General features: G+C 39.0%; 1 protein-coding gene across 1 annotated transcript in view; it reads left to right on the top strand.

Annotated features, from left to right (window-relative positions):
- The window catches only part of ZNF652 (zinc finger protein 652), a 37,073-nt gene extending 30,015 nt beyond the window's left edge, over positions 1-7,058 (top strand). Inside the window, exons 3-6 of the mRNA XM_066631215.1 lie at positions 58-205; positions 1,611-1,726; positions 2,557-2,701; positions 4,224-7,058. Coding sequence (XP_066487312.1) covers positions 58-205; positions 1,611-1,726; positions 2,557-2,701; positions 4,224-4,729 — 915 coding nt within the window. The 3' untranslated portion in view covers positions 4,730-7,058. The remainder of the gene's footprint in view (positions 1-57; positions 206-1,610; positions 1,727-2,556; positions 2,702-4,223) is intronic.
- Positions 7,059-13,331: the final 6,273 nt, after the last annotated feature.

Raw genomic sequence — 13,331 nt, 5'->3', positions numbered from 1 at the left:
AGCATCTGAAACGAGTTCTGTGTGAATTACACCTTTTTATCCCGTCCATTCATTCAGTGCGTTTCCTGTAATAAATCATTCAAGAAGCTATGGTCCCTCCATGAGCATATCAAGATTGTCCATGGGTACGCAGAAAAAAAATTCTCCTGTGAGATATGCGAAAAGAAGTTCTACACCATGGCTCACGTGCGAAAGCACATGGTTGGTGAGTTTTTGCTACCCATATTTTTGTTTAGTATTGTGTTTCTTTATTTCATCTACTTGATCCTGAGGCTTTTCAAAGCACCGCTCTTTAATATGGCAAGTGCTTCCTGTGTTATAAGTGCCAAACTGTTTGCACAAACATTCTCTCTAGTACAATGTACCACTGTATTCATTTCTACGTAGCCATTGATATCCTTGTCTGCAGCTAAGGCCTCAAAAAGGGGAAAAACTCATAGAAATTCATATTCAGAGAATGTTGATGTGGGGGAAGAGCAGAGAATCAGACCTTTGCATCTCAATTTGATATTTTAAAACCAGACTGCCTGCCTTGTTTGTCTTATAATATCTACCCAAACACAAGAGCTCCTGAGGCGAATGTGTGAAAGCTATATGTGCAGCTGAAAAATGGCAGGTAGTGTTCTGTTTGAAACTAAGGAATATTGTATCTTGATCCCACTATTTAAGCTCACCTTCTCTTCTTAGTGGTATAATGCTTGTGGCTTGGCAGAATCAGCATCATTTTCTTTATAAAAGTACCTGATATTGTACAGAAATAGTAAGGCAGGGGTTGTAAGTTCCTGTCTTCAGGCTCACAATCTGAAAAAGAGACAAAATAAAAGTTGAAAAAGGGGAAAATTTGTGCTAGTTGGGAGCAAGTAGGAAAGGAAAGTTAACATATGTAATTAACCTAGAAGTTAGAAATAATAATTTGGAAAATATAACATCAGTAAGAGTTTTTAATCATTTTGTAGAATGTAGTAAGTGTAAGTCTGCTGGCACAGGATCATCAGAAGTTGTCCATTTCTGCCTTAGATGTATAGGTTTGACTGACAGTTAATGGGCAGCCTTGTCATTGTACTGCTCATTTGGATCCCTTCTCTGTTAAAAAAAATCAAAAGGCCTTTGCATATAATATGATTCTGACCCAGTAAAATGGATAAGAACGTTCACCTATGAGGGGGGATGTTGGGCAGAGGAACTGGGCAGTAAATGATCTGTTTCTCTTTGGTAATAAGAAATCTGGTAGGTAAAGTTTATGCTGAATTTCTTCTCTAAAATGTTGAATGTTTTCAAAAAGCATCCTCAGTCAGGTTGATTTTCTGACTTTTCCTCTTTGGTAATTTTGTGGCAAAGCTTATTTATTGAGATTTGCCAAATTAATCATAAAGAGACCTTTGAAGAATATACCTTTGACACCTCCTATTCAAGACCTCTAAGGCACAATAAATACAATCAAAGCTTGGATGTGGAGGATTTAGCCTGACAGGATAGAGAGATAAAGAAGTTGCTATCCATTTTCCTATGGAATCTTAGGCAGAGTTTAGAATAAAATATTCTGTAGGTGGGATGTCAGTGAAACTGTTCATGTTAGTATATGAACTTTGTTTCCTCATTTGACATTTCAGCACATACTAAAGACATGCCATTTACATGTGAAACCTGTGGAAAATCCTTCAAACGCAGTATGTCGCTCAAGGTTCATTCCCTGCAGCATTCTGGAGAGAAGCCTTTCCGATGTGAGGTAGGAAATCTCATTCAGTGTGGGAATAGAGTTGAGAATGATTTGGGGCTTGAAAAATGAATGTAGATTATTTGTCCTGTGTTGACTCCTTAAGAGAACCTATAACCATATGTTGAGCTTGTCGTCTGTAGCATCTGATCTCCTACAGAGAGAAATCTTACCATATCTCCATGGCTGATCAAAAGTGTGAAATAGAAAGGACATGGTGAAATGTACTGCCCACAAGTAGCTCCTCATGTTGCGGTATAGCTGCGGTTGCTATAATGGAAGGGTCAAAATAGAAAGTGAGAGCAGTGTAGAGTAAAAATTCAGCTCATATTTGTATGAAGTATAATTTTCCCTCAGATTTTGAATTATGTATAAAAATAAAACACCAGTGAAATCTTTTGTTCACTTCCCCATCTCTTAATAACTAAATTTTGTAATTATTTATTTTAGATATGGCTTATTTATAGCAGTGTTACAAATACTGTGATTTCAGAATTCTTGTAGAACTTAAATCTTGAACATCTGGGTTTTGAAATGACAAAGGAAAAATGTTTTCTGTTTCATTTCCTGTTCCTTCCCACTTTATTTTTTTCATGTTTCAGTAATCTTTTAAAGTCCTGAAAGATTGCTGATTTCATTTCAACCTGTGCAGAAAAGATCCAATGATGTGTTTTCCTGTAGCATGTCTTTTGCTTTTGAGACAGCAAAGCTGATACCCCCAGACCTGATTAGTATTGAGAAGGTTTCATGCTCTGAACTATGGACTAAACTACTGTTATATTATAGCCTCCTTAGCTATTATTTCTGCAAATGAAGGAACTATTTCTAATTATCTGTCCTAGAACTGTGATGAAAGATTTCAGTACAAGTACCAGCTCCGTTCCCACATGAGCATTCACATTGGACACAAGCAATTTATGTGCCAGTGGTGTGGTAAAGACTTCAACATGAAACAGTACTTCGATGAGCACATGAAAACCCACACCGGTAAGGATACAAAGAAAGTCAATGCATTTCTCCAACAATTAAGTTCATTTTCATTGGTGCCAGTGAAAGCTTTCCCAAAGTTTTTAAAAGCAAAGCATGCAGGGCAAACTGTGTCTAATATAGTGTGTGACATGGCCCTTAGGCTCCAGTCCTATTCACACTTATTTGGGAGTAAGTCCCAGTGAACTCAGTAGAGCTTACTTTTGAGAGCTTACTTTTGAGAGCTCAGTAGAGCTTACTTGTAGGATTGTGCTATTTCTGTTTGGGAATGAGGTGTGAGGGCTTAAGACAGTTCACAGAAAAGGTAGGTTCAGAGGAGGTTTGTTGTCACAATGTATCCATTATAAGAACATAAAAACAGCCCCACTGGATCAGGCCATAGACCCATCTAGTCCAGCTTCCTGTATCTCACAGCGGCCCACCAAATGCCCCAGGGAGCACACCAGATAACAAGAGACCTCATCCTGGTGCCCTCCCTTGCATCTGGCCTTTTGACATAGCCCATTTCTAAAATCAGGAGGTTGCGCATACACATCATGGCTTGTACCCCGTAATGGATTTTTCCTCCAGAAACTTGTCCAATCCCCTTTTTTAAAGGTGTCCAGGCCCGATGCCGTCACCACATCCCGTGGCAAGGAGTTCCACAGACCAACCACATGCTGAGTAAAGAAATATTTACTTCTGTGAGGAAGGATTTTTTTAATGGGGAAGAATGATTATGTAGTCTAACACAGAAGGAACTGGTGGAAGGGAATAGATTGATTATGTGTTGAGCAGGATAGATAATGATGGGGAACGTGAAACTGTAATTCATCTACTCATGATGATGATAGTGGTCATCTTGCTAAGTGGAACTGGGTTGAGGGAGGAAAATGTGAGGATTTAAGGATATGTAAAAGGGAGGAATGGGGGGATTCTCTGATGTTGAGAGGGATTGTGGTGGGGGTAGAAGTGCAGAACTTAAGGTATCAAAGGGTTGAGAAGCATGGAAGATAATTACAGCACCAACCAAGATGGTACAGTAGCACTGCTTAGCCAATAAGGTGGAAGAAGAGTAATTTATATTTTTAGTGGTTCCAATAATTCAACATAGTCCAGCACCACCTAAGTCGTGAAGTTCAGTATATGCCTTAATGCATAAATTTAGTCATATACTTGAAATAGCTAGAGAAAACACAAGTGCTCTCCAGTGTCACACAATGCCAGTGGCAGGCTGATCTGGTTCTGACCACATTTTTACGGTTCTGCTGCTTCATGACTTGTTTTTTTGCATGTTCAATCACTTCCATTCAATTTTATGCTAAACCTCAGGAGTGCCACAGTATTGGCTGCCGGAATATCAGAATTGTATTATCTGTTGTTTTCTTTTGTTTTTGAAGGGTTCTTGATGTAGATCTGTGTGTTGATTTTTTTGCATTATAGTTATATAATGAAAATATTGAAAATGAAAATATTGAATCTGGTTGAGGTAATCTTAGCACACCTAGAATGAAGTCAAATTTCCATGTTTGATTTTTAATAGGAGAGAAGCCCTTTATTTGTGAAATCTGTGGCAAAAGCTTCACAAGTCGCCCCAACATGAAGAGACATCGCAGAACTCACACAGGGGAGAAGCCATATCCATGTGACGTGTGTGGCCAACGGTTCCGCTTTTCAAACATGCTTAAAGCTCACAAGGAGAAGTGCTTCCGTGTTACCAGTCCTGTTAATGTGCCACCTGCTGCCCAGATCCCACTCGTCACAACGTCTCCTGCAGCCACTGTACCATCAGTTGTGAACACGCATAATGCCCCTGCTCCTGCTCCTCCAATTAATATGAACCCAGCGAGCACGCTTCCTCCTCGCCCCATCACCCACCCATATTCTCACCTTCACCTCCATCCACATCACCTCCCTGTCCCCCCTGTTCCTCATTTACCTCCACCTCCAGCTCTGTTTAAGAGTGAGCCTTTAAATCATAGGGGCCAAGGTGAGGACAGTTTCCTGCGGCACCTAGCAGAAAAAAACAGTTCAGTACAGCACCACTAACTGCTTTGTCTTCTGCCTGCCATTCTCTTGGTCTTAAGCGCTTGGAAGTGTGGCATCTCTAAGAAGACTTGTGGTGTCTCATAGAGTGAAAGATCTTCGAATTAATATTGACTGGTCAACAAATTGGTCATCAAACGCAGGAGAACAGACAGGACAAAAGCCCAGCTTGGCTTGCACGTTTTATTGTAGACTTTTCTAGATTTTGAAATGACTAAGACTTGTGGAAATTTTTATAATTTCATATCAGCTGATGAGGTATGCTTGCTTTTATATCCCGGACTTTCTCCTCAAAGAGGGGACGGACCTGGTTTCCTTTGTACTAATCGGAAAGACTGTGAGACTAAATCCCAGAGCATTAATTATCACTGTGTACCATTAATTTCTTTTCAGCCTTTTCTTGGTGTGTGTGTGTGTGTGTGTGTGTGTGTGTGTGTGTGTGTGTGTGCACTTGCGTGCAAGCATGGATGGATGTATGAATGTGCTGGTTAGGAGTGAGCCAGCCATGTGATTGCAGAATATCAAGCATTATAGCAAAAAGACAGTAAACAAAACTTAATCTCATTTGAGTAGTTCTCCTAACACTCTTTATTTTAATACAGAAGAATTATTTTAGAGTTTTTTGTATAGACCTATTTAGTAACCTGTTTCTAAACTGAAATGTATTTCAAATAAGCGGTGTAATTTTTTTCAGTGTAGCTGGACCTATGTTGTTATAATAGATAATTTTTTATAATCATTCAAATGTGATTCTTTAAGAGGGAAAAAAAGATGCAAATAGCTTCTATAGTAAAAATTATTCTTACATCTGTACTACTCTAAAAAGGTGCTTTGGGGAAGGGAGAGAAAGGAACCCAAGAAGTCACTGGTAAGGCTGCCTCAGAAGTGGAGATGATTTCAGAACTTTATATAACTTATTTGTAGGGTTGCTTTTCCCACCCCCACCCCTAAACTTACATTCTCTTTTTTCAGTGTCTCATGGGGGTTACTTAGACAAGGATATGAAACTACTGTATTCCCACAAGTATTTTTCACTCAGCTCTGCTGGACTGAAGTGTGAAATGTTTCCGAAATGTACTCTCATGGGGAAAAATTTGGGGCATGAAACTGCAATTGGGACTAAACCAGGGCAATGTAGGCATTTTCAAATTAAAAGACTATCATTTCTTGGGCATACATTAGATCCTAGTTTGCTTATATAAATGTGTGTTTAAGGTATGACTTTTAATTTGGTAATCATATTTTGTGCTGCTTGTGGTTCCCCACTTTTTTCTTAATGAACTCAGGAATCTATAGAAGGAAGGGGGGAACCATCAAGCATGGTGCGGTGTGGCTGAATTTGTTTTTAAAAAACAAAAAAAAATGAATTTGGGAATCTGGTGGGAACATTGTTGGCTGAAAATGTTACCATAGAATACATGCACAAAATGAAACTGTGTCCTGTATAGATAACAGATGCATGTTATATAGGATAACTTTAGAACAGATTTGACTTCAGGTTTTACAGGTAAAAAGAAACATTTGAATGTTAAGCAAGTTTCTGGTTGTGTTTTCTTTGTCACCAGTGGAACTAAATTGTGGCAAGCTTATTTGAATGCAAAGATTCATGGTTCTTATTCCGATGTCAGCGAAAGTTGAAATGCAGCACCATTTAAGCAGCTGAAATAGCTGCTGGCACCTTGAAGGTACAGAGGAGAAGGCACAGAGATGACGCTCTTTAATTAGAGTTCAAATTTCCCTAAGCTTATTCCACCACTCTGAAACCATCTTATGCTGGTGTTCAGCATATTTCCTTTTTTTATAAAAAAAAAAATTAGGCTTTAGATTGAATTTTGTGGGGAATGTTGCATTGGATAAGATGGAAAACTCACCATTGCACCCCTAAGGTTGCTTATAATTGTGTTTCTACCATCTAATTATTAACTTTGATTTTGCATAAAAATAGTATTAGGCCTTTTTGATACCTACTCATATTTGAATGAAAACTTCTTAACCCCCTTTTCCTGGAAAAGAAAGTGTTTTAAAGATGTGATAACATTTATCTGTTCCTTCTCTTTTGTAGGTAGTAAAGCTAGCTATAAAAGTGAATCATTAATACTTAACAGTTGGTCATCTTCTAGTACCCTGGATGCTTTTATACATTCCATGTCATGTTTGCAAACCCACAGTTCTGCATAGATATGCCACAGGCTGATAATCTGGTCTGTTAAATCTACTTTTATAAATTTAAAGGAAAAAAAAAACCCACCTTGGTAAATCAGTTGTAATCCAGTTTTGCAAAAATGGTTTTCTCAATAAATTTACAGTATTTGGCTGCTATTTATGAATCCTACTATTTGAGATGGGTGTAATTTTTTCAAAGAAAGAAATCCCTTTGCCTCTTGAATCTTGCAAATGACTTAACGCACTTCAGAATTGTATACTCTACTAATGCTTGGGTGGATAAAGTTGGTCTACCAGAAAGTATGCCATTCAAGCTGATTCATATTTTCAGTTTTAGCATTGCACCCACCTTTTATTGCTCTGGCAAAGTATTTGTTGCAGAGATCAACCTCCCTCAGAATATCGGATTCATTGTAATTTCACATCTCACTGTAGCAGAAAAATAGTTCATGGTTCTACCATCTGATCATTATATTCAGCACTTTGACGCAAATGCAGTGGCTCCAGAATGAACACACAATCTGTATGAGCAGAGTTTGGCTCATTCTTAACATTGGAGAATTCTGCCTGCCTGGACCATAGTCAGCTGTTTATGCCAAGCACTTCTCAAGTTTGGAAGAGGGGAAGAGCAGCCACTGTTCACCTGCTCCTTGTGTGTCTGCATCAGAATCCCACAAAGCTTTGCATATTGCAGCTTTAGTTTTGTCATAATTCTACCTATACTTTAGATTTTAAACACAGGAAAACATTGTGAGGATATGACCCTTTTTCTTGAATATTGTATTTTCTAACATGCTTCTGAAACTGTGTCCTAGCCCAGAAAATGAAGGTATGACAGATAGTATATCAATACATTCAGAAAGCTGCCCAAGACTTGTTTTGGTTAAAAGGATGTGCATTTCACTCTTTAGTTTAGGGTGTGTAACTATCAATAAGAACTACTGAAATGATAAAGTCTATTAAAAGAGAGAGAAATCAAAACAGCAATAGTCAAAGTATAAAAAATAACAGTGCCCAAATAAAACCAATTCAGAAGTCATTTACAAAGACCTGGGGAACAAAAAGGTCATCAGCGTATGCTTGAAAAGAAAGAAACACAGAACTCCAAGCAACTGTCCTTGGGGGAGAGCATACCAGATGATAGAGCACCACAGCCAACAAAGCCCTTTCTCCACTCATATACTTAGCCTCTGAGGGCAAAGATATCCAGAGAAGATCCTCCAACTATGATTCCAATCTGTGGATGGAATAATGTGTGAGAATGTAGTCCTTGTTTTACCTTATCTATATGTTTGCTCTGATTGAAGGGCAAAGTGTAAAGGGCATTTCCTTCTGGAAAATTACCATGTATAGGATATGGGTTATATCATCTTGATTGCTGGAAGGGCTATTGGGAAAGCATTCTCTTCCCTGCTCCCCTCTGCTGCAGTCATCGTATAATATTGAATTGAAATCTGTTTTTGTTTCTTTCAATTATAAATCAACCTAGGTTATTGAATGAGACGTTCTGAGCACTAAGTCTGCCTTTACACTTTGGCATTCAGGATGGCAGCAGGGTAGCACCTTAGTATGATTGGAGAACAGATTGGAGAGGTGAGTTGACAATAGCATGTTATAATTGTGTCAGTGTTGTGGCAAAAAATAGATCCATTTGTATACCAAAGGCAGGACTGTGCCACCTTGAACCACTTTTCTGAATATGTACAAATATCTTTACAGTTTGTCATAAATGTTAGCACTATCAAGCAGACTTCAAAAATTAGAAATTTGTAAGGTTGCTGGTTATAAAATGGGTTCCTCTATGCTATTTTTTTCTTAAACACAAAGCCTCTTTGCTTTGGTAGTTTCACTGTGCACTGGTGAATTAAACACTGTTCTTTGTTTCCTGTTGTTCATATTTGTATACTTCCAGATTTAAGTTACCAAAATGAGAGAACATAATCTTAAAGTACTTTGGGAAGAGAGAACTGTCCCTGTGTCATCCTTGTAAAGAATTATTGGAATTTTTCTGTTGTGCTCAATAGCATCTTTTATTTAGCTGCTCTTTCATCGGTGTTTGTACTTTTTGCACGTAAAAAGAGATTTTATGCTTATAAACCAAATCAAGGGGGAAGTGACTTTCCCAAGTTAATAGGCAGTTAATACCAGCAGTTAGGGGAAAGTTGACTTAAATTCTTCTAGATGTAATGTGAGTCTTTCTGTTGGTATCTACAAAACTCCACATTTCTGTATAAAAGACTGTGGTCATTAGCTTTTGCATCAGACAGTCACAATAGCATATGGGCATGTGTTGGCATTTCTTTTTGCTTAAAAATGTGTTTTTAATTTCCTTTCTAGTGATGAGGAGGTAGTTTTGCTTTGTCATTCTGGTGCTTGGCTTGAATATCCTAGTCCCTTTCATGCCTGTGTGTAAAGGAAAGGGCTGTAGTTCTGTGGTGGGAACCCGTGCTTTGCTAGATTCAGTTCCTGGCATCCTCACACAAGGCTGTGAAAGAGCCTTGTTTGAAATCATGCAGAACCACTGTTGGTCAGTCATAGCAAATACTGGCCTAGATGGAGCAATGGTCTAACCCCACGTAAAGTAACTTCCCTATCTACAGCTGTTTTTGTTAAGTTTTACTGTCTCCTTCTGAGCTGTCCGTTTGGGTTGTTGGTATGAAGGTGTGTGAAATGGCTGCTGAGATAAGCAATTCTTATTTTCTGTGTGTATGGAGGTCTCTACTTGGCACCAACAAGACACTGGCGAGTGCCTCTATGCCCTTCGAACAAACGAATGTTCTGTGCCATGTCACAGCTATGCTTCTGGTACAGTTAAAAATGTGGAATACAGAAGGCAGTGCCCTACTTCCTTTGAGTCAAGCCTGTGTCACTTCCGCATAGTATCTACTCTTAATGGTACCAGTGCAAATTAAAGTGCTAAATTGCATACAGTAGATTCCAGTAAGTATGCTGGCAGGGATGTATAATTATGAACTAACAGAAGGAACGCAAGGCCATTCTGAACCCCTTACAAGTATGTTTTGGATAATGTCTAATCTGTGAAAATGGAATCTTCAAGCCTAAATGGAACTTGGGTACAGCTTTCTACAACCCAAGGGTGTGTGGGCTCCCTCTGTTCTACCCACGTACTCCAGGGCTCTCATTCCATTTTCTTTGGTCATTCCTTTTTTGATCTTTTTGCCACCCATGTTCTTGCCAAAATATTACAAATGCTTTGAAGGCCCCACTTGTTCAAGTGGAAATCATTTCAGTTGTGTTACATTAATCATATTCACTTGTATAGTTTGCTTATCTTCTAACACAATTCAGAATTAGGAAGTGGGTGTTCTTGGTTTTCAGCCGGGATGCTTTTGTTCATCCTTAAGGTGCCTTGTGGTTTCTTAACTGCTTTTCTCTTATAGAATCCATCTAGCCCTCTAGCTAATTGCATATTGAAAGTGATGTGTAAAGAAGGTTGCAGATATGTGCATTTTTTTCTTGTATTGTGTGGTTTAAAGGAGGGGAAAAAAAACATTGAGGCTACAAACTTGTTCACTTAATTCAGGGGTGTCCAAAATTTTTAACAGGTGGGCCTCATCTCTCTGACATTGTGTTGGGGACCGGGGGGGGGGGGGAGAATGAATTTACATTTAAAATTTGAATAAATTTACATAAATGAGTATATTAGAGATGGAATTTATATGAATGAATGAAGGGTTATAAAAGAACTTGCGCAAAGCAAGGCCGGCCTTTCCTTTGCTGCCACTGCTGGTTCACAGACATGAAACAGCAAGCACTGGAGGGAGCCCTCGACCTGCATCTCCTGCAAGAGGTCAAACAGTTGACCCTCACACTGAGAGTAGTTGCATCGGGCCAGCGTGGCCTCCAGCAAGTCTCCAGGGCCAGAGGCTCATTGGAGACTGGGGGCTCCCTGCAGGCCAGATTGGGGGTCCCCCAGGGCTGAAAATGGCCCCTGGGCTGGGATTTGGGCACCTCTGACTTAACTGATACCAAGTCATCAGACTTGGATGATTGGTGAGGGCTGCTGAGATCCATTTCCACAATTCTGTATCTGTGTGATAACTGAAGCAAATGTGGCTTTGCATTTAAAATGGACACATTCCTACAAAATGTCTTCATGATTCTCAAACTTCAGCAGCCACAACAGTTGCAAGTTGATGTAACAGTTCTTGTTTTATGCTCAGACAGCTGACTTTCCATACAAAGGCTCTTTTTTCTTATTTTCCTGCAAAACATGAAATGTCAAGCTAGTTGGAATAGAAAAAAGCTCATTTGCTTTGCAAGGAAACATAACTTGGGGCGTAAAACACTTGAACAAATATGATCACTATGCTCTTCCATCTTATTGTATATCTTTGGCCCCATGTACTGTCCCTGATGCAAATTTAATTGCATTACAGTAGATCTTCTCTTCCTTATGACCAAAGGAGAAACTGTTGTAATAAAGCACAGTTGCAGCTCTTTAGGAAAAAGAAATCCCATGTGATTTCCCCCCCCCCCAAAAAAAAAAATCAGTATTGCCGATCTGTGTGCATTTCCTTGAACTATAAGTGTGCATCAGGGAGACATGCCTGTAACTGAGGAATTATTTTGTAACATAGTTTGCGTAATCTTGGATTCCAATAACCTTGTTAATTTATCTCTTTGGAATGAGGTATGATAATCAACTGTGGCATGGGGCACTCTGGCTCCTGCCTTTGCTCTGCTTGGGCACATTGAAGTGTAAATTATCACAAGTTGGGCTTCTTAAACATCAGAAACCATAACTGGACACTTTTTGTATTTAAACTACAGGTAGCTCTATCTATCCTGAGCAGATGAAATGGGCAGCCAGAGAAATTAAATAAGAAAGAGAAACTGTCCATCACTGTATAATTGAAAGTGGTTGAAAAAAGCAAAGTGATGAAAGTAAAGTGAATTGCGATGCCTGTATATGGGCATGTACTATGCCTGTATGCCTGTACTACATGGGATGGAATGTATACTTTGTAAGTATCACATTCTGAATTAAATTTCTGGCATCTCCGAACGAATCTGGTACGAGGGTAAGAAAAGACCTGTGAAGAATTCACCCATTGCAAGTCAATGAACAAGCTGTGGATGGTAGATATAGGACTCCCCCCCCCCTCCCATGTACAGTAAAAGGCTTCTAAGGTTGAAGTACTGTGGGTTTATCAAAGGGCTCTTGGGGCAGAGAAGCATGTGAAAGCAAAGGAAGACGATATTGGAGGAAAATGTTCTACAGTAGATGCTATGGAGGGATTGCTTAGATGTGGGGTGTGTATGTACTTGCATCAAAAAAGAACAGAGCTAAACTTGACTTGTGCATTTTACAAAATGCATATATTAGCCTTATCTTCCTGATCAAGATTGGGGAACAGAAAAGAGCAGTGCAGAACACTGCAATCTTTAACCTCAACCCATTTTTTTTATTTCAACGCACTCTTATAATACCTTTTGATCCTTAAGAGAGCTCAAAGTGGCTCCCAACAGGTGGATAAAAATACAGTAATATGTTAGAAATTAAAACAAACATAGCAACAAATTAAATTTCTCTCATTTCCCCAATGGTAGAGAAATATATATATGATACAGTACAAAACAAATTATACCAAGAGCTAGAAATTGTGTTGATTCATGCACAAATGTTTTATTTATACTTCTTCAAAAACAGAAATCAAAACAATTGTTTGGAGTTCACTATCTTTGGATACAACCCCTCATGTTTGAGATTTAAATCAGAATCTGTAATTGGATTTTGAGATGGAGGTATCCAAATGCTAGCTCTAAGCTGAAAGAACTAAACTAAATAGAAGACTGAGGGCGCAATCCTAACCCCGTATGTCAGTGCTTTCCAGCACTGACATAAGAGCAATGCAGCTCTGAGATAAGGGAACAAACATTCCTTTACTTTGAGGAGGCCTCCGTGAGTGACAACCAACTGCAGGATGCAGCACATGTCCCATTGGCACAGTGCTGGAAAGCACTGACATATAAAGGGTTAGGATTGCATCCTGAATAAAATAACTAAAAGACAAGGTACGCCCCTGAAGTTAGAAGATCCAACTTGTGAATTTGTTCTTTGAGCCTGTAAATGTTGCAAATGATTGCTTCAGTCTACAATGCCAACCATTTGCCAAAACAATTTTGTTTGTAGATCTGCTATGCATTGGCCTGATTTAGCATAATGAGAATGAGCTGCAGCAAGCCTTGGGTTTGCGTATGCTTCCTCCCTTCCTCCAGTGAGGAGACAAGACATCAAAATCTTCCATTTCAGGTTTAGATAAACTGCTATTTCCAGTGTTGTCTGAACTGGAGGAACTGTGATTTATTTTGTGGTTTGTTCAAACAAACTAGGATAAAACCTTGGTTTCAGATTCTGGTTTGTGAATTAATCATAGCTAAAATGAACCATAGTTTCCTGAGCTTCTTTATAGTAGGA

This window comes from Tiliqua scincoides, chromosome 5, assembly GCF_035046505.1.
Source record: "Tiliqua scincoides isolate rTilSci1 chromosome 5, rTilSci1.hap2, whole genome shotgun sequence".
NCBI classification, from domain to species: Eukaryota; Metazoa; Chordata; class Lepidosauria; order Squamata; family Scincidae; genus Tiliqua; species Tiliqua scincoides.
The sequence above is the reverse complement of the archived record's forward strand: the minus strand, read 5'-3'. Positions and strand labels throughout refer to the sequence as shown.